Genomic DNA, 25614 nt, shown 5'->3' on the forward strand with positions numbered 1-25614 from the left:
TTGGACCAAAGTTTCCTCAAATCGGATACCCCAAGACCTGAAGCAGGTGGAGCTTGCCGGTCCGAGCTTCGTTCAGAAAACTTGAATATCTGTCTACATGATGGCCTCAACTATCTGCTTTCTGTATATGTCAGAAGTATTATTTGCTACTAATACGGAGTACCTATTACGTTAGCCACTGTCAGTCCAGAATTTGTCAACATAAGCATATATAAACACTACTGGTGGACTATATACAAGTCTCAGTTTTTTTTACAGTAGGTAATCGCCATGTAAACCACGAGAAATACCAGTTGCCAGCGTATACAATTCGCGGTGATAGTCTAGTGGTCGTCGAGGGCAGGTTTGACGCATCAGTATCACGAACACATGCATGCCACAGTGAGGACAAAAATAATTGTATACAATACAAGGAACAATTTCTTTGTTTATTCCTTTTTGCACGATGGAGCATCGAGTTATTACAGAGAAAAAACACCAATAAAAACAAAGAATCCTCACATACCCTCTCTTGATCTTGGACCAAATTTTCCAAGTACAATCTATTACTAGCTCCTAGGCTCCTAGCTAACGATGCCCGTGGCTTTCCTCGGCCCAGTTGCCCTCGAGGCCGTCGTCGTTGGGGGCGCCGCCTTCACGTAGTGCACGGGAGGAGGGACGCCCTTTACTCCGATGCCCCGGCATCACGAACTGCCTGCGCGCGCGTACGGTCTTCCCGGCCGCGCCAGCCGGGCGAGTCGCTTTCGCCTTTTCCCCCCCGCTTCCCACCTGCTCACTTGCATGCGTCACGGTCACCACTCACCAGACGAGCTTCTCGACGGCCATGCCCTGGAGGAGCGGCCGCGCATCGCCGCGCCCGCGCCGGGCGACCACCGGGCCACAGCAGCAGGTGGAGGAGGAGGCCGAGGAGGACACACGGTGGAGGACGTCGAGGAAGTGGTCCTCGTCACAGGGGAGCGCGATGGGGCCCGGGGCGGCCGGGAAGCCGTACTCCTCCTCCGCCTGCCGCAGCAGCTCCAGGAACGCCGGGTGGCTGAGGTGCGCCACCCGCACCACGAACCGCCTCGGCCCCGACGACGGCGCCGTGCCTTGCACGGACACGGCAACGTGACCTGCCGGCACCGCCGCCGACGAGGAGGAGGATGAGGATGAGGCCGCCTCCGCGGCGCGGGACCGCCACCGCCGCAGCGTGCGGCGCAGCCTGACGAGCGACGGGATCGTGATCACCACCTTGCACATGCTTGGAGGCCTGGAGAGCTCGAGCGGGCGGTGCCTTGCTTCTTTGCTGCGTGGAGGCTCAGGCTTTTGCTCTTCTTCCAGTTGCAGTCGAGGCTGTGGAATTGGGCGGGACGGGGTGGCCATATATATAGGAGGAGAAGTAGATGGCAATGGCATCGCGAGTGTTATGTTTTTTTTTTTGGCGTGCCCGTGTGTGCACCGAACGTCCGCAACAGAACAGTGGACAGGGACGATACTGCTGTTTGTGTAAAAGAGCGGTTTCGGTCGTTTTCATGGGTGCTGCAGGAGAGTGGATTTTCCACGCGTGCTATGGCCGCCACGCCTATCGTGGCCGTACGAGGCCGCTATCGTGGCCGTAGGATTTAGCGCCATGTTCGCTCGTGCTTATCAGTCAAACTATAATATTTTTCTCTTAGGACAAATCAACATTTGCCGAACCACTCCTGACATTCCTGTAGCTCGGACATGGCACGACTGTGCCGGGCTGACGACACCATCGGAAGGAGCACGGGTCGGGTCCCGCGATGGCACTCCCATCTCAACCCCACCCAACAGTCTCCTCCGACGCCCGCTCCTGCGGCGGTTCGTCCCCACCATGAGGCCTGCCTATCTCACCTGACCCCCTTTCTAATTAAGCCCGCTGGAGATGGAGAAGAAGAGGGAGAGAGGAAGAGAAGGCCGTGGCCATGACAGTGGCGGGTGAGCTCGACGTTGCCGGAGCCGACGCAATGGCAGGAGATGTGGCCGAAGCCGGGGCCGTGGTGACGGAGGCCTGCGTGGTGCTGGAGCTGCAGCTGCCGAGGTTAGGGGTAGCGTCAGCTTAGGAAAACAAGGTCATGGGCGGCGGCGGCGACATAGGAGAGATATAAGAGATGCTTGAAGATTCATGCTGCAGAGGTGAAGAATGCCTGAGATAGAACGTGTGGTCCTGCTTTTCCCGTGCTGCTATGGACAGTGCACAGTTATTGGTGGGTGAAAGTGATTTTACAGCCCACTTTCACGGGACTCACGTTCGCTTCTTTTTGAAATCACTGTCTACTCAGCACTAGGACAATAACTGGGAAACTTCTTTCATGAATTTAGTTATACAGTACCTCTTTGGCTCGCCTCGCTTAGCTGAGGCGAGTGATAAAAGTTTAAGACTACGTTGAAATAGTTATAGCTCTAAGATTTTATGTCTCCGGCTCTAGGAATTCCTAATGAGTACTGGAACTATGGACACATTGGAAATATATTTGATTAATCGAGTAACTATTTACCATATATATGCTTATACAATATACTCCCTCTATCCTTAAATGTTAGTCGCCACGATTTGCGTGCCGATAACTTTAACTCGATTTATAACTCGATTGATAGAAAATACGTGCAACATTTCTATCTCTAAATAAATTTATTAAAAAACTAGATTCAAATATCTATCCAATGATACTAATTATGTATCATAAATATTAATATTTTTAATATATATTTAATCAAAGTTGTTTCTCGAAAAGCGAAAACAACAGACATTTAGGGACGGAGGGAGTAAAATATTTTGTTTTGTATATATCTCCGGGTTTTTTTTATATCAAACAAAAATAGACCTCCTGGTTGGAATTTGACAAGATATGCGCCTTAGTTGTGAATTGTGATAGATCTCACTTGTTTGGTGGCTTCACAGTCCCCTTCAGAAAAATTCCCTTTTTCTTTTACCATTAGTAGCCGAGCACATGTCTTCCTAATTAAACCGAACTTAAATCGATTCTTATTAAACGTAAGATATCAGCCTAATAAATAGTACTCCCTGCGTCTACAGAAGAATGCAATTATCACTTTTCGAGAAGTCAAACAATTTTAAATTTGACTAAATTTATATAAAAAAATTACTAGCATTCATGATATAAAATAAGTACCATTAGATTTGTCATGGAATCTATTTTCTTAAAAAAATTATTTAAAGACATAAATGCTAATACTATTTACTGTAAATTTGGTTAAACAAGAGATACCTTCACTGACATGATTCTCATAATTGCATCGCTTCAGACCGTAGGAAAACACACGGAGACGAGACCACGAAACCCAGATCCTGCACGCGCTCGTACCGTACGTACGTACGTCACCGGGGAGCCGTCAGCAAGCAAACGCGCTGGCGGTGCATCTGCAGCTGCCGAACGCCGCCAAAAGCACTCCCAAATGCAGGCAGCAGCATGAGCTCGTTCCGCGCACACACCAGCTGCCTGCATCGATCGGTCGATATCTCCGTGACACAAACCTGCAACGCATGGCAGATTTGCAGGTCACCACGGGTTTCGTACACACGCCGTGCAGCGGTTACACGTACCCGTCGGTCTCGTATGAAACCCCACATTTTCCTTCGAGTTCTCGCACGTACGTACAGGTACATTTCCCTTCGGGCCGGACAACACCCAGATGGCGACTAGCCGGAGCCGGCTCGATCACGTGCATGTGATCCTGAGTACTACCACTGTACTAGCAGCTAGTACTCTACAACGCCGGCCTGTCACGTCCCATGCCGTTGAGGCCTTTGCCATCAGCGACACGACACATGCCTATTGCCTCGGTTAAGAGCTCATCTACCTGCTGATGTCCTGATCCCACCGTCACCTCTCTTTCGTATCATTCTAATTCTAACTAAGAAGAAGAGTTAAACCATACACATGACACGTTTCTAATGAGCATCCTATGAGATCGTACATTTATGACGGAACCTTCTTATCAAATTGTTTCAAACCTCGATATTACATAAAAGTGAACAACCGAACTAAGAGCAGCATAGGAACCTACGGAGCTGGGCGTCTCCGCTGCTGGCCGCGCGACCCTACTCCGTCATCTGAGAAGAGTCTTCTACCTGTCCTAGCATTGGTCGCCGGGAACAACTCGTCCAGAGCTTCCACTCCGCTCGACGTCAAGTTCCCTACGAATAAGTCACCGTATGCTCGCTTGGACACGGACGAAATTGGAGCTGCCGGCAGTGCAAAGTCCATCCTCTGCATGAGGAGCACCTCGCTCCGCTTGGAGGTCGAAATGTGCGCCAGTGGCTGAGCGGCAATCCGTCTGCTCCTTTTTGGCAGGGCTTGCCTTGTGGTTGCCACCTTCTGCCTTGGTGGGTTGGCGATTAATGACGTCATTCGTTTGAGTTGCACCGCCTCGGTGATCGTGCGAGACGCCGGGCAGCTTCATGTGGCATGGGTGTCGCATCGCTAGGGTTGGTGTAGTCATCTACGACGCCGGGTGGTCCCGCCCGTGGTGGCGTGAGCTGTGGCGGCCCCTGCGCTGTCGACAACAGAGACAAGTCCGTCGTCCATTGAGCAGTCATCGTGGGGGAACATGTGTCTACCACTGGTGCTTCAACCTCCTAAGGGGCTGTCGCCTGAGTAGGCAGACACTCAGGTGTTGCTGCTCTCATTGGCCTGCTCACGACCAGCGAGGCGGCAAGCTCCTCCAACATCGGGTCGAACGAGACTACCCATGCGGGAGGTCCTGTGCGCACACAACACCAATGCCAGCGGGTCTGGCTTAAGGAAGCAATGTGTAGTAGCAGAAGAAGCAGCGTTGTCGACAGACGCCCCCCCTCTGATGTCTCTCATCGGCTTACTCCGTCGGCGTCGGCGGCAGGTGCTGTCGGCGCCCCCCATGGCCCCTTGCGTGGCCCCATCCGAGCTCGGTGGACCGCCGTGTGTCGCCTGGGATGCTGGAGGGTCGCCACGAGCAAAGTGTCGTGGCAGGCTGCCACCTTTCGTCACCGGCTTCGCAGACCTGGGCCACTTGCAGTCCCTGGCTAGGTGGCAGTAGTCGTGGCAGCGTAGTCAATGTCATGGCAACCGGCAAGTTCCGACACGGTGCGAGTAGGAGAGACAATTAAAGCATCTATCGTGAAGCTTTTGCGGGAATCTTTCGTGACTGCGGGAGCTGCTTTTGGCGATGCTAAACCGAGGCGGTCGCAGGTTGCGTCTCCTGCCGTGGGAGGATCTCCCGCCACCCATCGGCGTTGGGGACGGAGACCCTTCCATGGTGACCGAGGCGTTGGCGGGTAGGGATACGGCCATCCAATGGCCGAGCAGGCAGGGCGTGCACCAGTTGGGGGGCGCGGGCGGCTATGTCTCCTCCGTCTTCAACTAGGTCCCTGTCGTCTAGCGTCCATCACACCACGACCTCGAGTCATGACCAGATGAGTCTGGGCACGTGGCGGGGATGCATCAACCGGCTTTGTCGAGCGACGAACGGCGTCGAGGTAGGTTGTAGGGTCGTCGTCGTTGGACTCCTCGCCGTCGTCGTCCACCCACCAGAGAAGCAACCTGAGTGGAAAGGGGTCGTGTCTGGTCAGAGAGGGGAGGGGCTATGGGAGGCCTGAGGTGCCAGCGGCTAGCAGGACGATGCGCTCGGCGCTATGCTCGCTCCCCCACTCCCTATCATGGGTGACGGACTACCTTCAGGCACGGCCGGCGCCTTGGCGGACCCAAGCGAGGTGGCCACAGCGGCGACAACCAGCTCAGGCGATAGAGGGGGCAGGGGATCGCTGGTGGAGGACTGCGCCAGCCGCCGCGGCGCGCCGCTGCCCCCAGAGGATGCGGACCCAGATGAGGGCCGCGCGGATCGAGATCCATCCCCACTGGGGCTTCCCGGCGTCGGCTGTTGCTGCTGCGGGTGGGGCACCGAGGTGGCTTCCACGGCCTTCTGCGTGACGCGGTGGAACCCACCGGCGTTGAGGTGGCCGGCTGGGGCTGCTCGTCACACGCTCGAGCCCCGCACACCGCAGATCCCGCTCGAGGGAGAGGTGTGGAGAGGGCGGCGGCCGCATGGGGCGAGGGGGCTGCGACGCCAGCGGTGGAGGCCCTCTCCATGGCGCGTCACGAGGGAGACGCGGGCGGCTGCTGCGGCGCCTCCTCATCACGTGGCCCAGCGTCGCATCGCACGCGCTCAGGCGCTCCCACGGACGCGGATGCATGCGGGCGAGGAGAGGAAGGGGAGGCAGGGAGGTGAGGGGAGAGGTCAGAGGAGGAGGCCGCCAGCGCCGGGGTGGCGGTGACGGTGCTGGCGAGGAGTGTTCGTCGCGCGGCCCAGCTCCGCATCGCGCGCGCTCTGAAGCTCCCGCGAACGTGTACGTAAGTTATTCTAAACAACTTGCCAACACAGCCTAACAAAATTCTGATAAAAACTTCTGCTAATAAGTTCTGCTTTGCAAAATATTATATTGTAAAAGTTGTGATATATAAGTTATGGTAATAAGTTATGCATAAAGGTTATGTGTATAACTTAGTAACTTAAAAAAAAAGTTACGTGTATAACTTGCTTATATAACTTAGATATATAACTTGATGAATGACTTAGATGTAAAGTTGGACTTAGAAGTTATATTCAAGAACTTAGATGTACAAATTAATATCATAACATATTAGCATAAATATATAACTATGTAGTATAAAAAAAAGCTATGTAGTATAACTTATAAATATATAACAAAAAGGAAAAAATGGTAGAAAGAAAAAAGAAAGAAAGAAAAACGTTCGTACAAGTGCAGCCAATGCTACCGTGACCAATCTGACCAACATGTCTAAAAATACTTACATGCACAGAATATATTGGCATGCCACGGAAGGAGGAAATATATTTGAGAACCAATAAAGAAAAGGAATGGCATGGAAGGTGTCTGCACGTCGAAGAGCAATGGAGTGAACGCACGCACATGCACATTGGCCTATTGCCTCGGTTAAGAGCTTCGACTAGTTATGTTGTCTAGTACTGGTTACAGGTGGGTGAAAGTGATTTTACAGCCCTTTTTTACGGGGCACACATTCGTTTCTTTTTTGAAATCACTGTATACTGAGCACTAGGAGATGACATTGAAACATGTTTTTATGAATTTAATTATACCTCCTTGGCCCCCGCCTCGCTTAGCTGAGGCAAGTGATAAAAAATTAAGATTTACTTTGAGACAGTTATAGGTCTGAGTTTTTTTGAGAGCTTTATGTCTCGGGTTCTAGGAATTTCTAATACACTATAAAATATTTTATTTTGCATAGATCTTCGGGTTCTTTATATCTAACAAACATAGATCTTCTGGTTGGAATTTGACGGATAGGCGCCTTTTAGCTGTGATAGATCTCACTTGTTTGGTGGCTTCACGGTCCCCTCTTTCTTTCTTTTTTTCTTTTTGCGAAACTCAGTCCCCTCCAGGAGAAACCTTCTTTTCTGTTCCCATTAGTAGCGGAGAACCGAGCACATGTCTTCCTAATTAAACCGAACTTTAATCGATTCTTAAACGAAAGATCTCAGCCTAATGAATAGTACTAGGTAGCTACAGTGCATTTCAGTTCAGACCGTACGAAAACACACCGAGACGAAACCCAGATGCTGCACGCGCTCGTACCGTACGTACGTCACTGGGGCGCCGTCAGCAACAAACATGTGGTGGCGGTGCATCTCCAGCCGAGCCCCCTTGGTCCTTGGAGGATATCTCGAGTTCGTTGCCGTGCTCCCCCAACTTGGCGATCGGAATGGCGACTCGTAGCTTCGGTGCACCCAGCGCCGGACGCCAAAAGCACTCCCAAACGCAGGCAGCAGCATGCCAGCATGCGTTCGTTCCGTGCACACGCCAGCTGCCTGGATCGATCGGTCGATGTCTCCATGACACAAACCTGCAACGCATGGCCGGCAGATTTGCAGGTGCAGGAATGCGGCACGAGTTTCGTACGCACGCCGTGCGGCGGATACACGGGTCCATCGGTCTGGTGTGAAGAAACCCCACATTTTCCTTCGAGTTCTCGCACGTACAGGAGTACAGCTCCCTTAGGACCGGACAACACCCAGGTGATGGCGACTAGGCGGAACCGGCTCGATCACGTGCATATGATGCTGATTGCTGTAGCACAGCTATGCTACGACGCCGGCCTGTCACGTCCCATGCCGTTGAGGCCTTTGCCATCCCGCCGCCGCCTCTCGCCGTCAGCTCGGACTGGCCAACGGATCGCACAAAACCATGCATTCTTCTGTCAACGGAGGGAGTAAGCCAGGCCAGGTTGTATCTGCTAAGGTTAGCATACTACTCTGGTGCTTGTCCATGTTCATATCTAAAATTATAAAAACTTATAGGTTGTTAGGACAAAAGAATTAACTCATAACAAACCTCCTAGCAAACTCCGGTAGTCCACTTTTACTAATTAATTTATACTCGTGGCTAATAGTTAGATTGCTAATAACTCATAGATAATATTTGATATCTAATTGTTAGCTGGTTTGACCTAACTAACTAGTGAGATAGTTGTTAGTTAGAAATTCATCGCCCTTCAAAAAAGAATTAGAAATTCATCTTACACAATTAACTAGATTATTAAATGAGCATGTTTGGATTGAGAGGAGTTAATCATTAGCAGCTACTCTCTTCTTTCCAAATTATAAAACGTTTTGGCTTTTCTAGAGAGATAGCATTTGTTATGAATTTAGACATACCCTATGACTGGATACATAGTAAAAGCAATGTATCTAGAAAAGTCAAAATATTTTATAATTTAGAATAGATGGAGTATCTATTCACTCTAGGGATCCAAATAATGCCTAAATAGGAAAAGGAGAACTGATTTTCCATAGTGACAGCTTAGAAGTTGCCCTATTGCACTGAGCAATAGCATACAACTCTGGTAAGATCTTAACCTGTACTACCTTCATCGCCCCCCCCCCCCCCCCCCCCCCCCCCACCCCCCACCCACACACACAAAAATACAATTCCATATGCAATCTCGTTGAGGTGACTAAAGTTTAACCAAGTATATAGATAAAATATTAATATTTATGACATCAAATAAGTATGTTATGAAAATATGTTTCAAGACGAATCTAATGGTACCTATTTAGTACGATAAATATTAATATTTTTTATATAAATTTAGTTAAACTTATATATATTTTAATATAATAGTCTTCTATAATTTTTTAAGGACTGAGGGAGGGAGTACGTAGCTACCGCATGCAAGGACGAGGGAATAGAGCTTTGCATTTACCAAGGATTTGTTCAAAGCTCTTGGGAGTAAGAGAATCTCCAAGAGTTTTTCTAAAACTTACTCTCCAAATCATCATCCGGAGAGCCTTTTATATAAAAATTATTTTCTATATTTTTCCACTCTCCAGTAGTTTTTCTATATCTTATGCACATTCTAGAGAGTCATTCTCGTTTTCTATCTTTTGGTTGGCGAGAAATCTGAAATAGAGGAAGGTTATATTTAGATAATAATCAATTAAAAAAAAGCTGTTGGAGGTATTTTTCTATAGAAATCTCTATATTCCTAATAATAATTAGAAAAGATGTAGAAAGTCTACTCAAATTCCTAGCCGGACGTGGCTACAACTCAAACTGTACAAAGCTAGCTTGTGAATCGAACAACAGTGATGTGCTACATATAGCTGATATCAACTCACATTTTGGACAAAAATCAAAGAATAGTAACATGTACCCTCTCGTGATCCTTTCCTTGGACCAATTTCTTCCAAGTACCATCTACTAGACGACTACTAGCTCCTAGCTAAACAACCCTGACACAGCAACAGCAGCAGCCTGCTGCTAGCAATGCCTGCTCCTTCCCCAGTCGCCCTCGCGTCTTTCACGTACGGCACCTGGAGGAGGACGCCCTTTACTCCGATGCCACGGCACGCGCGCGTTCTTCCCGGCCGTGCCAGCCGAGCGAGTCGCTTTCGCCTTTTTCCCGCTGCCCACTTGCTCGCTCGTATGCGTCACGGTCACCAGACGAGCTTCTCGACGGCCATGCCGCGCAGCAACAGCAGGAGGGGGACACGCGGCGGAGGACGTCGAGGAAGCGGTCCTCGTCGCAGGGGAGCGCGATGGAGCCCGGGGCGGCCGAGAAGCCGTACTCCTCCTCCGCCTGCCGCAGCAGCTCCAGGAACGTCGGGTGGCTGAGGTGCGCCACCCGCACCGCGAACCGCCTCGGCCCCGATGACGACGGCGCCGCGCCTTGCACGGAGACGGCGACGTACCCGCCGGCACCGCGGCGTCGGAGGAGGAGGACGCGCGGGACCGCCACCGCCGCAGCGTGCGGCGCAGGCAGACGAGCGACGGGGTCGTGATCACCACCTTGCACATGTTTGGAACTACTCGAGCGGGCGGTGCCTTGCTTCCTTGCTGTGTGGAGGCTTGCTTTGCTTTCAGTTGCAGTCGAGGCTGTGGATGTGGAATTGGGAGCGACGGGGTGCGATATATATATATATATGAGGATTAGTCGCGGCGTGGAATGCGTGGGTTTTTTTGGCGTGCCCGTGCGTGCGTGCACCGGCCGGACAGGGACGACACTGTCCACTGCAGTCCGCAAGCAAACGTGGCGCATCTCCAGCTGACCCCCCTGGATGTGGAGTTGCCCTTCTTCCCAAACTGGCGATTCGCCACTTCGCTGCACGCCTGCACCGAAGGCCGCCAAAAGCACTCCCAAATCCACCAGGGCAGGGGCGGCAGCGTGCGTTTGGTACGCACGCCAGTCGCCTGATCGATCGATATCTCCGTGACACAAACCTGCAACGCATGGCAGGTCTCCAGGCACGCTGCACGAGTTTCGTTTACATTACACGCCGTGCGTGGTTCGGCGGATACACGTATCCATCCATCGGTCTCGTCGTGTGAAACCCTACATTTTACATCAAGTTCTCGTTCTCGCACGTACGAGTACAGTTGCCCTCAGAGAACACACAGTGTACAGGCGGTACAGTTCATGCTGCGTGGAGGCTCGCTTTGCTTTCAGTTGCAGTCGAGGCTGTGGAGGAAGTAGTCGCGGCGCGGAATGCGTGCGTTTTTTTTTTTTTTGGCGTGCCCGTGCGTGCACCGGACGTCCACACCAGAACAGTGGGCAGGGACGACACTGCAGGATTTGTAACCTAATATAAGGCAATGGCACTAATTCGCGAACCCTCAGCCGATTGGAATGCGGTGAACAATATTTCGACACGTCCCAGAGTTTTCTTTTTTCGAAAAAAAATAAATTTTCACATCTTTGTCTATTTGGATAGTGCAGCATATACGCTATTCATTCTCTTTTCACGTGCTGTGATGTACACGGTGGTTCTCTGACCTAGCGAATCAGCGATCCCACCAGCCCAGCAACTTTTCGTTTTTTAGAAAAAAATATTTCCATAACTTTTTTTTTTGAATTCACAACTTTCTTTTGTTTTGAAAAGTTACAAAGTTATACTCACAACTTTTACGTATAACTTTTATTGCCATATTTTCTTAGAAAGTTGCAAAGTTATGCACATAAATTTTAAATATAATATTTTGTGAAACATAACTTACCAGCATAATCTTTTTCTAGAAAAAACCATTCCCGTATTTTTCCTTTTTTGAAAAATTACAAAATTATACTTATAACATATGCATAACTTTTTACGTAACAACTTGTCATAATTTTTGTCATAACTTTTAACTTTTTTGGAAAAAAAATATTTCCATAACTTGTCGTTGTTGGAAAGTTACAAGTTATATAAACAAATTATGTGCATAAAGTCATTGCTGGAGAGGCTGCTGCTGCTGCAGTGCAGCAACACAAACACATTGCTGCAACAGTTTCTCCTACACAAATCTTGCAGCCTAAAGTCCTGTCCTCCAAGAACACAAACCACTGCCAGAACAAGAACACAAAGTGCTGCACAGAACTGAAAGCTTCCAGTATCCTTTGCGGCAGACAAACCAATAAATGCGAATTATTGATTTATTTCTATACGATGGCAGACGAGACAGGCAATCTAGTAACTCCATTATATATCATGGTGCACCGAAAATACAGAGTGGCTCCCTCAGCCTCTTGGGTGGTTTTTGTTTTTGTTGTTCTTTCTCCTCTGTACAGTTTCTGGCTTTTGTTTTTTAATAAAATCTCACAGTGAGGGCCTCCCCTGCTGTATTTTCGCTCAAAAAAAATACAGGGATAAGCTATTTCCATCATTACTATCTAGAGTCAAAATGTTACCCGTTTTACCCTGCTGTATATCAACATGTCAGCGATGCAGGAGACCTGATTAGCAGAAACAACAGTTCGACTACACTTCCATTCTTCAGGGTATGGACTATGGATGCCGAGACTTGATCGACTGACCATGGTTGAGTCTCAGGGCATCAGGGGACGATGTTGATTCAGTATTTGCAACTTCTCAGAGTTCCCTTTGGGGTTGTGCTAATAGCACTCACTGAAGCAGAAAAAGAAGCCCCTTGGCTTGTCTTCCTTCTTGCCCTTCGTTGTGTCGCCGAGGTCACCCCGAGAAGCCATAAGTGAGCTCGTCCCAGGAGATTCTGGAGGCAGGATTGTGTTCTCCGAACTGAATGTGCGGCGAGGGGCCAAGGTTTCTTGTGGCGAAAGGGTGGATAGGTAATGTAGGAGCATTTGCACTATCTGTGTGAAGTTTGGTCTCTCGTTTGGGTCTTCCTTCCAGCAGGATGTTAGGATTTCTGACAACTCCTCAGGCAAGTTATCAGCACTTGGTCTGATATTCTGCAGCAAATAAGGCTTTCATCTGGTCAAATACAAAACACATGCAGTGGTGTAAGAATAAACTAGAGTTCATGTGGTGGAACATATTTGAAACACCATGCAAGATATGTGTATATATAAACATACTAAAGCAAACATAACCCAGGGATGCCCTCAACAATTCTTCAGGATAATTGGCTCATGAGTAGAGTATCAGGTGTTACCTTGAAAGCAGCAGCGTACGCAGCTTGAAGATTAGACATTCCCTCGAATGGCAGTTTATTGTGAAGGAGTTCCCACAACACAATTGCAAAGCTGTAGACATCTACTTTGTGGTTGTAATGCTTCTTTTCTCCGTGCCTCAATGTTACTGTACTGTACAACTGTTGAGATATTCCATGTTACATTAATAATAATAACACAGAAAAATAAGGATTCAGAAACTGACAAATATGAATGCAGTAGAAACCTCTGGAGCCATCCAACGGTATGTTCCTGTCTCAGCAGTCATCATCTCTGTTAATGTTTCTTCCCTAGCCAAACCAAGATCAACAAGTTTTACTGTTCTCTGGTCTGCAGTCAGCAACAAATTCTCTGTAGGAAGTGAAGGGAAAAAACACAGACTAAAGATCAACAGTCTGAATAAATATCTGTCGGGTAGATTCTTAAAAGATGACATGGGACAAAAAAAAAAGGAAATTCATGATAAACTAACAAGATGTCACCAGTGGTTTAATAAACCAAATAAAAAATAAAACGCATTGTTGGATTGAACATATATGATCTGAAACTCAGATAATAGTAACCTCTACTGATGAAGACTACATTGTGCTGAAATTAACATCTTCAAACTATGCTTACATCACGACCAATCATTCAGGCCACTTTATATTTCTTGATGCATTTGGAACAGTAAATGACAGTAGGTTGGGCAAGTTATGCACTAGCAAAATCTCCGCTAAATGTTATGTTACTTGATAAATTATACAGTAGAATCACTGCAGATGACAGAACCATGATAATCTTAATCTCTTCTTATTATGGTTGGGAATAGCTACAGGCACAGGAATAGGGGCTAGTTAGGCAAGGAGAGGCCAAGGAGATCATGCAGCTCAGGAATTAGGCGCAGGAACATGCATGGAGATCATGCAGGCGCCTGATTTAGCAATAGGGAAGAAGTCAGCTAGGCAAATGAGAGGCTAGGAGAGTTTGTAATCTCTTTTTAATCAGTCGTGACCAAGGGAGTGAATCAAGCAATTATAGCCAATCCAATTCTCATCTCATTTCTTTGTTTCTCATCTCCCTGCTGCTACACTCAACCAGCCACCACGGGCAGGAAGCCGGCGGCCGGCCGGCAACCTCTCACACCTACCCCATCAGGTCAACTACCCCACGGTCGTGAGACTTCTCTACTACAATTATTTCTTTTCTTTGAATTTGTGATGCATGATTCAACTTTAGTTTGTCATGGCTTCTGAATTTTTCATGCCATGGCAAACAAGTTTATGGTAAGGGTGGCGTCGATACTTGGATTCTTACTCAGATTCCTTGGATAAAGCATATGAAGTGGTGATGTCCTTCGTTGCTACAGTTTGTACGTCGATGAAGCAAAGCCGAGACCTAATAACAACAGAGATAGTGGCTTTTTCGATGACATGCTTGGTATTTCAGTAACTGAGGGACGAGCAGCAGGGACCATTGAGGCGGCCATGGACATACATGGTAGAGGCTGTGGGTGCAGGTTTGGAGTATGAGGTGGAAGGGCCGAAGGGGTTACAAATGCCACGAAAACCAGCGCATGCCTCTCAAACAAATTAGTCAGGTAAACTACTGTTATATGACAACTTCAAATTGTCCAGTTTCACATTTTTTGGCATAAGGTTCAAAAAATTGCAGGAACGAGCAACTTTTGGTGATGACAATTGAAGATTGATGGAGGGATTATTGGGAAATGCAAACATCTTCTATACTATCTGAGAGTCTGTTATCTGTACTCCTAATAGAGGTGACACTGCTTTATTTGCACGATAATTTTGACCGCTTAGAACTCTTTATTTAACATCTGATAATGCTCCCGCAGCATGGCTGTCACTCCACCGCCAAAATAGAAACCTACAAAGATGTGCAGCTGAAGCGAGGAGAGAATGGTCATCTGTTGTAGTTGGGGCAAACCGCAAACAAACACTGTGCACAATGCAGAGATTGTGTGGGAGTCGGTTGAGTACAAATGATCCTCGGCAAGCTTATAGGTCTCATGGTGTTGATTCAATTATAGACTGATCAATTTCAGTAATTGGCACCTTAGCAACATGAAGAAGTGTATTCCAACTCCTCTTATTTCCGCGGTGGAACCCTACCTAGGAAACAATGGTTAGCATAGTGATGAATTAATGCTTTAGATTGCAGATTGGCAGTATACTTTTTGTCTTCACAGGAGGAAACGATGATTGGCAGTATATGTTCTTACAACAGCTTGTTGAAATTATATACTTAAGTAACCCATGTTTTCAGAGAAATACATCTTCATGCACACATCTCCAAACTCCAGAGTGGAAAGCAGTCAAATGCACGGTATTTTCAACTTGATATGTATGATTAGTCGTTTATTTATTTATTTTTATTAAAAAGTAGTATAAGCAAATGTATATGTGTCCATGTAAAGATCCAGCACTCTATCCTCCTGTTCATTTTTTAAGCATACATGTATTAATTCCTGATGCAATAAAACGTAATGGTCATTTTCAGAATGATTGCATCATGGTTGATCTTGAGGCTGCATTGACAAAACAAATGATGTGTTTTGCTTTGATGTGTTGTAGAGTATTGTGTACATGCATTACATTTAGAAATTATAACCTGATTTCACGCTATATAAGATTTCACATGCCCTGCAGGTTTGTATTCAGATGCTTTTGGAGAGGCACTTTGCTAATGTGGCCATCTAGAGAATAGTTGTTCAGAAATCAGATAGGAGAATTTCAATGTCTCCCGATGAATCTTCTGAGATAGATGCCAGGCCTGAGTTCCAGAATCTTGCTAAAGATGCATCTCAAGGCAGTGTTTAGTAGGTTCTATCAGAAGGGTTGGAAAATTTATAGCTGCAAGAAGAGCTAAATGATGAGCGCCTTGTACAATCTATCCAAACAATATTTATTCTACGATATTGGTTTGTTCTTTCCTCCAAACAAAATTTAAAATTCTATTCAGAAGAAGATGCATATCGTAATTTTCATGAAAAGTTGTAAAGCGTGGAATGATTCATAGAAGAGGTGTCTGTTTAAAGTGGATGTTAGGGGATTTTATGTAAGCTCGTAGCAAACTACAGCATGCTACAATAAAGAATAGGCAAGGGAAAAAAGGTTCTTAGATAACCATGGTATGTCATAGATTGCCAGAAGTGAGTACAATGCCAACAGTTGGCACTTAACATCTGAACTTCATCTTTGAAGAGAACAGTGGTAGCAGAAAAGAAATGAAGAATAATCACAATGTATAAAATAAGACAACGCACACAACAGGAAACAAAACTTGATGTGAATCAATATATTAGAATATGCCACAAAATTAAAGGAGGCACTAATTTATTAATTACCAAAACTGGGGAAAAACAGATTTTTTTAGAAGATTTATGATAACATAACATTCTACAATCTCAATAACATGTAATGGCAAAATTTACCATAAAATTATATATATATATATATATATATATATATATATATATATATATATATATATATATATATATATATATATATATATATATATATGTATGTATGTATGTATGTATGTATGTATGTATACGGCAGCGCTATTCTACACCCTAGTTTAGAATACTATTCTTAGTATTCTACACCGCAAGCCAAAACTGACCTGAAAAAATACTGAGTAGTAGTACTACACCCAGTACCTTGAAATACTGAAAAATACTGAAACGCGACTACTGAACAGTACTGAATTTTGTTCAGTATAACAGCTTGGTGTAGAATAATATTCTACACCTAGGGTGTAGAATAGCGTGTGTATATATATATAGGATGTAATAGTGCAAGGAGAAGAGACTTCTCATCTGCAGGTTACTATAAGGCACATTTCCATCCTGAGCTAATCCACATGAATGCCATTACAAGATTGATATTCAACTACGGAATTTACTAATCAACTGTTAAAAGGAAGTAAATATTGCAGGTTAATTATTTTTCCGAAGAAAGTAATAAAGATATATACCCACATGGTAAACATGGAGAGCAAAAAGAGGTATATCCACAGTTTGAAGAAAACCACCTACTATGCAATGAATAATATAGAGAGCACGCAACGATCAGATCACAAAATGACAAGTCTTACCAGGCTTAAGATCACGATGAATGATCCCATGTGCATGCAAGCATTCCATAGCTCGGGCAATGTCCAATGCAAACCCCACTGCTACATGAGGCTCAAGGCTCCTAGGTCGGAGACTGACCAAATACTTGCGCAACGAGCCCCCCACTAGTAGCTCTGTCACCACCACCATGGCAGGTTCTAGGCAGGCCCCTATAAACTGTGAAACAAGCAGTCGTAGTTTTCAATAAACAAATGCATTAAAAACCTCCTCTTCCTCTTGGTCATCTCCTTGAGGAGGAAAGAATCAACATGACTGCAAAAGTAGACCTTGACGAGGTTCTTGTGCTGCACGCTTGACAGCATGGTCACCTCTCTCAAGAATCTCCCCTCCCTCTTGGTCATCTCCTCAGGGGTGTCCCCTTTGTGCACAATCTTGATAGCAACATTTTGGTTCTTATACCTGCCAATCCCAGCATCAAATAAGTGCTCGATTAGGAGAAAATTGCAGATGATAGATCAAAAAATGAGCCTTACTTCCCCTCATAGACCTTTGCATGAGCGCCCTCGCCGATGCGTGGCCCAACAAAGAGAAGCTTCGGGTCGATAAGCCACTTGGGATCGATGGAGAGACCTTCCATCCTTGATGGCAGCTATCTGTTTTGGGTCCTGTAGGGTCACACGACCCCACTAGAAACTTAAATAAAAGATCAACTTTTAGAAAGTACTTGAGGTTTGTTAGAAAGGTATTTCCAAAAGAACAGATAGAAAACCTTACGGAACATATATAGGTAAAAAGGCTGAGATTTTGTGAATCCGACAAATTTATTTACTTGTATTTAGAAAGTATTCCAAAGTTGGTTAGCACAAGTAGACCACCTTACAACAAATGAGTACTGTGCCGTGTATTCTACGGATTCTTGGCAGTAGAAGTAACCAGTTGGTACAAATGGTGGAATACCTCACCAGGTATACAAATTTTTAACAAGTTTATACCTATATTGTAGAAGTTATTTTTTAGATAATGGAAAGATTTATTCTGGCTTCAATCATTCCCTGATCGGACCACAAAAGTTACAAAAAAAACCCACCACTAGAAAGATAGGCATATGGCCTAAAGGTTTATAGCCAATACATCTCCTCCAAAAGAGAAAACCTATAAGAATAATAATAATCTTTAACATGCTCATCATGTAGTCAAACTTTCACGGTTTTTTCATGATGTCTCCTCCACAAGAACCAATCTCACAATAAAATGGGTGAAAGCGGAACCTAAGCTTGAGCCAAATCCAACAAAGGTGATGAACAACTCCAAATGCTGGCTGAGCTCTGACCACCAAGTCGGGAAACCAACATCACACTGCCCCCACAAAGGGCACCTCCTAATGCGAGGTCTCCAAGGAGAGAGACATCTGAAGACGCCGTCACCGCATGATGGGACAAACCAGTACTAAGTTTTCACCCAGATGGATCCACACAACAAGAAGTGAGTAAAGGCCTAAACAGCGTGGCGCCGACAGGTGGGGGTATACCAGCATCATCCATGGAACCAACATTGCTATGCCGTTTGACTGTCATTGAAGCACCAAAGGTAGGTGCCCGCCGCTGGAACTGGCCTGTAGGGCCGCCATACCACAGATCCGGTCACAACTAGCCCACCCCCAACGTTGACACCCAAGCATGAGATCGAGGTCACCTTCACCTGAGATCGTCACCAGTCGCGCGAAACAGGAAGGAGATAAGAGGCAAGTGGATACAGTGAAGAGTGTGTGGCCATTTTTTAGACGCCACCGAGGGCTGCCACTGCCGCCATAGGCCAACTGTTGACCAGGGAAAGGCACCGATCTAGATTTGTTAGTGGCAGCGCGGAAGTCCCTCCTGTTGCTGTGTGTTTCTGCTTGTAGAAGTTATTTGGGGGTGTTCATAATACATCAGTACACTTGGATACTTCCAAAAGGTTGAATTCATCAAATATATGGGGCTTTTCTAGGTTGAACCTTATTACCTATGTCCAAGTGATGGTATGTACATGAGGCCCATGTATACCTTTATAGCAACGATTGAATACCATCCAAAAGTAGAATTTGTCAGAATACACAATACATTTGTACACGTTAAGAAAACCTCACAGGAAATGGCTGTGTGCTAGAAGGTCCTGTCATCCTGTGTATTTGACAACATCTACTCTGAAAGCGTTCACAAGTTTAGTAGAAAAGACACAAACATAGAGCACATCAACAGAAATGAATGCAACAGAATGATCATGCACATTCGACTAAATTCCGCACCAGGCTCACACACCATGATAGTACCTCTGACCTCCTAGAGAAGAAGAACTAGAATGTTGACCAGAGCAGAAGCAAAAAATAATGAAGTACTAGAAGCCTAATAAATTCCATAAACACTGAAAATGGAAGGGTACCTAAACTGAACCAGTGGGTGGCCTGAATGCGGTCCGCCGCAAAACTACAGCAATTTAAAACTAAGCCGCTGTTTTTTTTGGGTGATGTGAACCAACTATCACGAAAAAAAATTGCACGCGCCATTGCATCACGAGGAGATCACCCACCAGGGGCAGATCCAGTAAAGGGGAAGCTAGGAGGCTTGTCAAATCAAATAGCTAAATAGCTTTAGGTTAGGGTTTCGGTGCTCAGCTTCGCACAGCATGAAGGGAAAGGAAGAGAAGGGGTGGGAGTACCTGGTGGGGTGCTCGTCGCCGGCGAAAAGACCAACGAAAGCCTCAGCGCCTGGCTTAGGGCGGCGGCGGCGACGGCCCACCAGTCGTCTGAGTCTCTGAGAGCGAGAGCGGGGCGAGAGAGACAGTCAGAACGGACGTGGACTCGGGACTCGGGAGGGATGCAGCGGACGGAAGGGTGGCGTTTGGTTCAGGGAAATAAAGATTGGGATAGGGAAACGAGGGGTGGGATAGATTTGAACCCATGTTTGGACAGTGGGAAAAGAGGCCACCATATCCCAGAGATCCTATTCCAATCGGAGGGCTGGGTTACGATCGGGAAAGATACTGTACGCACCTCGTTTGCGCAATCTTCCACGACATCCGACCGTCGCCGTTGCAATCGGAGGCAAGCTTGCCTCCACGAGGGTTGCCGAGGCCGTTGCTCACTTGGCTGCGCCCGCCACCGGAGGAGTAGCTCGTCCCACCGCGCGCCTGGGCCGCATCTCGCCCTGCCGCGTGGACCGCCGGACAGCCAGTTCGTTTCGACTGAAACGATTGTGAATTATTATTTTCGGCTGATTTGGTGTGAGAGAAAAATACTATTCTGATTTATAATTCACGATCGTTTACCACCAAGCGAGGAGACGCTGCTTCTCGCGGGATCCCGCTTATGTCCGCTCGGGCGCTGGTCGGGCCACTGGCGCACCGGAACGCCTAGCCGCGCAGGCAAAGCAAGCCGCGGGCTACTGCACACTCGCAAGGCCGTCTGGGCGGGGACCAGAAGGAGACGACGAGGAAGAACGAGCTGGACGAGCAGAGTCTGTAGACGAGACTAGAAGAGGCGTCGGTCAGGATGGCAACGGGTCGGGTTCGAATCGGGTGGAGTCTCCGTACACCCTGAAAGGATTAAGATGCCCAAGAGGGGGTGAATTGGGCTAATTCTAAATTTTCTTGCAATAATCAAATCCTACGGATAGCCCAATTAACCCCTTGTGCCTAGAAAAGTGTTTCTATCAAATTAACGCACAAAAGACTTTCAACCTATGTTCCAAACTTACTCTAGCATGGCAATTCTATGAATGTAAAGACAAGTATTGAATTGCTCAAAGTAAATACTTAAAGTAAATGCTCAAAGTAAATGGAGAGAGAACGCGGCGATGTTTTGCCGAGGTATCGGAGAGTCGCCACTCCCCACTAGTCCTCGTTGGAGCACCCGTGCAAGGGTGTAGCTCCCCCTTGATCCGCGCAAAGATCAAGTGCTCTCTACGGGTTGATTCTTCGACACTCCGTCGCGGCGAATCACCCAAAGCCGCTCACAACTTGAGTTGGGTCACCCACAAGCTCCGCCGGGTGAACACCAAGCTTCTAATCACCACCAAGCCGTCTAGGTGATGGCGATCACCAAGAGTAACAAACACGAACTCTCACTTGACCACGCAAAGCTTAATGAGAAGATGGATGCACACTTGTCTACTCTTGATTCACTAGTGAGGTTTCACTCTTGGATTCTTAAATCACAAACACCTCACTAGGACCTTGTTCTTCTTGACACTCACAAACGTATTTTTCAGCTGTTGGAATGAACAAAAGTGACTCCACACACGAGTGGAGCTTCTATTTATAAGGCAGCCTAAAAAACGAACCGTTATGAGCTTCTGCGGGGTGACCGGACGCTCCGATCGTGTTGACCGGATGCTCCGATCAGTTCAACCCGCGAACCAGTAAAAAAGAGTTGACCGGACGCTGGCAGGGTCCGGTCAGCACTGACCGGACGCGTCCGGTCGCATGAAACCCTTACTAGACCCTTACTGGACTCGACCGGACGCTGAACCCTCAAGGTCTAGTCAGTACTGACCGGACGCGTCCGGTCACAGATTCCCTTCTCTGGAACCTTACTGGAGTCGATCGGATGCTGCCTTTCAGCGTCCGGTCACTTGACCTCTCCAGCGTTCGGTCGTACCAAACGCAGACAGCTGATCAAATGAACTGATCGGACCCTGCGGCCAGCGTCCGGTCGCACCGGGGCCAGCGTCCGGTCAGCATTTGATCCTCCATTCACTTCCAACTTTCGATCATATGTGAATAAAGTTTGCTCCAAAGGATCTTAGGCATTCATAGGAGCTACCTAGAGCTAGTTTTAACAAGTATGCACCATACCTAACTCACTAGACTCAACTAGGTCAAGCTATCCGTCCATACCTCCCTTAATAGTACGGCCAAAGGAAAAAACAAAGTCCTAAACTACTCTAAGTGTCACTCCAACTCCAATCGACACTTAGAACTAGTCATCCTTAACCTTATCGTCTATCCTTTGAAAACCAAAACGATTTTTATCGTAGGGGCATGACAACTTTGATTGCCCAATCAATCTCCATTACCATGACCTAACTTAATTGTCTCTGCAAAACACATGTTAGTCATAGTAATCTTGTATTGTCATTAATCACCGAAACCCAACTAAGGGCCTAGATGCTTTCAATCTCCCTCTTTTTGGTGATTGATGACAATACCACCTCGAGTATATGAAAGAGTGAGGTTTTTGACGGGCTTGGTTCATATAAGCTTTTGTCGGTAAGAACAAAAGTGTTAGTCAAGCTTATATGACCCAAGCCAACACAATGTACTCAAAGAATATGAATTAAGCATGAGTACAGGTAACAAAGCTCATTTGCATTGGAGTATAAGTGCGGAATCAAAGGCAAATGGGCATAACACAAGTGATATGACATATACATAATGTAACGTAGAGAGCACACATGTCATAAATCACAATCACGTAGATAGCACTATCACATAGATATAATAAAGTGCACGAAAGTAAACACACGAATACATAAGTAATAGTGTATCACACAAATAAAACTCCAAATGTATATAATACGCTAATACTATATAACTAGCTCCCCCTAGATCATGCTCCCCCTAAGTCTACATACTCGAACCCTCTCCCCCTTTGGCGTCAAACACCAAAACCTAAGGGTTGGTCGGCGGGGCTGCAGCGGATGAGTCGGGCGCTGAAGTACGTGGGGCAAGCTAGAACTGGGCACCATCATCATCTGACCCTGAGCTCTATACTGACTGACCCTCTGTGGTAGGAAGTGTCGCTGAAGCGGTCTAGGTCTGAGCTGGGACAGGTGCTGCCTGTGAAGCTGCTGGTACATCTGTAGGATCTGATGATGCGACTGAGCTAGGAAGCCTCTGAGTAGTCACTACGACTGGGGCTGCTGTAGAAGGACCGGCGACATGCATATGAGGCGGTGTAGGCATGCCAGTCAACTCGCTGAAAGATGCTCCAAGACTCCTAGAGACTGATATGTCAGGCACAAAAAGCGAGGGTGACTGCTTTGGTGAGAAACCCATGTGATATGGAGTGAACTGCGGGGCAACCACCGGTGAGGACAACCACTGGGACACCTGAACTGTAGGTGAAGCAAACTGAGCTAGAGGCTGTCCCTGACTCTGAAGCCCGCTGGGCTGTATAGCTGGAGTCATCGTGGTGGAGGCAGGCTGAGCAAGCTGGGGCAAAGACTGTGGCAGTGGGGCCCCAAGTGCTGTCACGACATGCTGCATAAAGCCCATAAGCTGCTGCTGCATGAGTATCTGCTGGTGATGCATCTGCTGCTGCTGCTGCTGGAGAAGCTATTGCTGCCTCTGGAACTCGTCCTAACGAGCCTAGAACTGTGCGAAGTTGGCAGCGGTCTCCTGTGCCTGTCGTGCCTAGTCCTGCTGCATCCGCTCAAGAATAGCTATCAGTGCAGGGTCCGTCTGCGGTGCTGGTGGAGCTAAGCTGGAACTACTGGCCTCTGCATCATGTCTGCGTGGAGGCATCTGAGGAATCGACAGATAGTCATCATCCGAGCTATCACTAGACTCGGTCATCTCCTGTTGTGCCTCAAGCTCCTCCTCCTCTGTAGCGGCGATGCCTCTAATGATCTCGTCCTACTGAGCTGCTGACTCGGGAACATCTGGACGACGGCTGGGCCAAGCTGGTGCCTATGGAGTGCTGTGCCTGATCCTCTGTGCCATGTTGTATGCTGGAAACTCTGTGGTGGCAGCCCTGTACTCGGCAACTAACTTAGGAGTCCTGACCTGCACACACTTGAGCATCAAGAATGTGACCCAATGTGCATAAGGAAGCTATCGGCGACCCTTGAAACCCTCAGCAATAGTATCCTCCATCTCTGATAGAAGGAGGTCCCAAACGTTGAATACGGTCTGCTGCATTAGGGCATTAAGGAGCCAGAGCTGTAAGCGAGTCAGACACTCCCTGTATCCCAACCTGGGAAGCAATGTCCTCCTAATAATGGCCTCTAGCACTCTCGCTGTAGGAGTCAAGTCACTGGGGTTCCTGCTCGACCCCTTACCAAACGGCTCCTTGAAGCAATGTCGCACCAGATCTATCGGGGGTACCAACCCTCCATGAGGACGCCTAGGAGGCTCCTGCTGTCCATAGCATACCTCATGCAGCTTGACAGGCTGATCTTGTAGCCACAGTATCTCCCAGGCTCTGAAGCTCATCACCCTGTAATCTCTGCCATTGAATGCAAAATGAATGAAGTTGTGATGCGGATCAACGTAGAGTGAAGCATAGAACTGCCGGACCCAAGATGGTACATATACTCCTGTCCGGCCAATCAGATCTGCAAGCCCCGGTAAATATGACAAGTAGGGGCGGATGTGCTCTCTAGCTGCTGCCACAATAGACTCCAAACTGTAGACCCTCTGTGATCTGAACACTGCCCCACTGTTGATATAGGCATTGTAGAAGTCCTCCTAGAGCGGTGTATAGAACCCCTCAGCTGCTCTCTCAACCCTCCTCGGAGGGAACCACACGTTGAACTCAACAAAGCGCAGCTGGCGAACCTGCTTGGCTGTAGCGGCCCTCAAGTTGAGGTGTACCACTAGAGGCGGACCCTATGGTCTGGGCAGAGGGCGTGACCCCCTGCGCTGTGTAGCTGGCCTCGGTGGAACTGTAGCACTGGTACGACCTGAGTGGCGTAGCTGGGGTGCCGGCTCGGTCTCCTCGGTCTACTGACCCTCCTGAGTCTCCTGGACTGGCTGAGGCTCTGCTGGTGGGGGCTATTGCTGTGCCTCCTGCTAGGACTCCCCTTGACGCTGAGGCTCCTCAATGGCTAGACGATGTCCTACCATCATGACAGTCCCAGGTGGACTACCATGAAGTCACTCAATCTCCCTCAGTCTGTCCTATGCATCTGGTGCCAGCTGATCTGCTATGACGACTCTACTGCGGGCACCGCCTCTCTCGGCACGCTCTACGGCCTCTACAACAGCTGCTGCTCTCGCTATCTCTGCGTCGGGGTACTTGCGCTTCTTGGATGTCACCTGCTTGGTTGACTTGCCCTTCGATCCTGCAGGTTGGTGAGGCAGGGGCCTCCGATCATCATCACCTGGACCACCACCAACGTTCTTGGTGCGAGCCATCTGATCTGACAAGAGGGTGAACTACCGCTAATGAAGATCAACAGACAAACTGACACTCCCGAGGCTTGGCCTCGATCCTTACTCGTGAGCTTGGCTCCGAGTTGATTGCTAACTGCCACAAGAACTACAACGGCACCGACTCGCTGCACGATAGAATAGATGGATATACGAATAAATACAATATATCTAATAGATGCAAAAACCTAGGAAGCAAGCAATGTAGGTATGAAATTGAGACGACGGGCAAGCTACCTGACGAAACGGCGAACCAGGAAAAGGAAAGACGTCGCGCGGGGGAACCTCGGAACCGGCTAGGGTTAGGTCGAAAGCCCTGAATGCGATTGGGAATCAATACAATGCAGTTGATCTAGATTCACAGGCAAAACAAATTTGGAGCAATGATCTGGCCTTACCAAGGAGGAAACAGAGCTAGGGCGCTTGCTTGAGCAGCAGGAAGATTGGAGACGTTGGATC

At 47.6% G+C, this 25614-nt stretch overlaps 2 protein-coding genes, 1 long non-coding RNA gene and 1 pseudogene across 10 annotated transcripts; 1 reads left to right on the plus strand and 3 right to left on the minus strand.

The window, feature by feature from the left end:
* Window positions 1–502: 502 nt before the first annotated feature.
* On the minus strand, window positions 503–1362 carry LOC136494842 (auxin-responsive protein SAUR36-like). The gene has a single exon (XM_066491018.1). The coding sequence runs from the start codon at window positions 1360–1362 to the stop codon at window positions 799–801; it is 564 nt and encodes a 187-aa protein (XP_066347115.1). The 3' UTR covers window positions 503–798.
* An 8504-nt stretch (window positions 1363–9866) lies between these two features.
* LOC136492469 (auxin-responsive protein SAUR32-like) lies at window positions 9867–10447 on the minus strand (annotated as a pseudogene).
* A 1522-nt stretch (window positions 10448–11969) lies between these two features.
* On the minus strand, window positions 11970–19892 carry LOC136492649 (serine/threonine-protein kinase STY13-like). Of its 6 annotated transcripts, none has more exons than XM_066488638.1 (8): window positions 19720–19892; window positions 19125–19207; window positions 17559–17711; window positions 17352–17484; window positions 17046–17241; window positions 13168–13292; window positions 12923–13081; window positions 11970–12719 (listed from the first exon to the last, which is right to left on the minus strand). In XM_066488638.1, the coding sequence occupies exons 3-8, from the start codon at window positions 17660–17662 to the stop codon at window positions 12405–12407; spliced, it is 1032 nt and encodes a 343-aa protein (XP_066344735.1). In that variant the 5' UTR covers window positions 17663–17711; window positions 19125–19207; window positions 19720–19892; the 3' UTR covers window positions 11970–12404. The 6 variants fall into 6 exon arrangements, with proteins under 6 accessions (XP_066344735.1, XP_066344733.1, XP_066344738.1 ...); XM_066488636.1 differs by having other exon boundaries at window positions 17559–17718; XM_066488641.1 differs by having other exon boundaries at window positions 17573–17718; window positions 19720–19891.
* On the plus strand, window positions 13332–16326 carry LOC136492651 (uncharacterized). Of its 3 annotated transcripts, none has more exons than XR_010768144.1 (5): window positions 13332–14078; window positions 14290–14520; window positions 14595–14703; window positions 14779–15269; window positions 15593–16325. It is a non-coding gene; the product is annotated as an uncharacterized lncRNA (long non-coding RNA). The 3 variants fall into 3 exon arrangements; XR_010768145.1 differs by having other exon boundaries at window positions 14370–14520; XR_010768143.1 differs by having other exon boundaries at window positions 13333–14520; window positions 15593–16326.
* Window positions 19893–25614: the final 5722 nt, after the last annotated feature.

The sequence above is a fragment of the Miscanthus floridulus genome, chromosome 11 (genome assembly GCF_019320115.1).
Source record: "Miscanthus floridulus cultivar M001 chromosome 11, ASM1932011v1, whole genome shotgun sequence".
NCBI lineage: Eukaryota > Viridiplantae > Streptophyta > Magnoliopsida > Poales > Poaceae > Miscanthus > Miscanthus floridulus.

Coding starts and splice junctions, on each gene's coding strand:
- LOC136492649 (XM_066488640.1), bottom strand. CDS start 17,662: ATGGAAGGTCTCTCCATCGATCCCAAGTGGCTTATCGACCCGAAGCTT. Junction 17,242..17,351: donor AGCACAAGAACCTCGTCAAG/GTCTACTTTTGC, acceptor CTTGTTTCACAG/TTTATAGGGGCCTGCCTAGA. Junction 13,293..17,045: donor TCATCGTGATCTTAAGCCTG/GTAAGACTTGTC, acceptor CACTTCCTACAG/AGAATTTGTTGCTGACTGCA.
- LOC136494842 (XM_066491018.1), bottom strand. CDS start 1,362: ATGGCCACCCCGTCCCGCCCAATTCCACAGCCTCGACTGCAACTGGAA.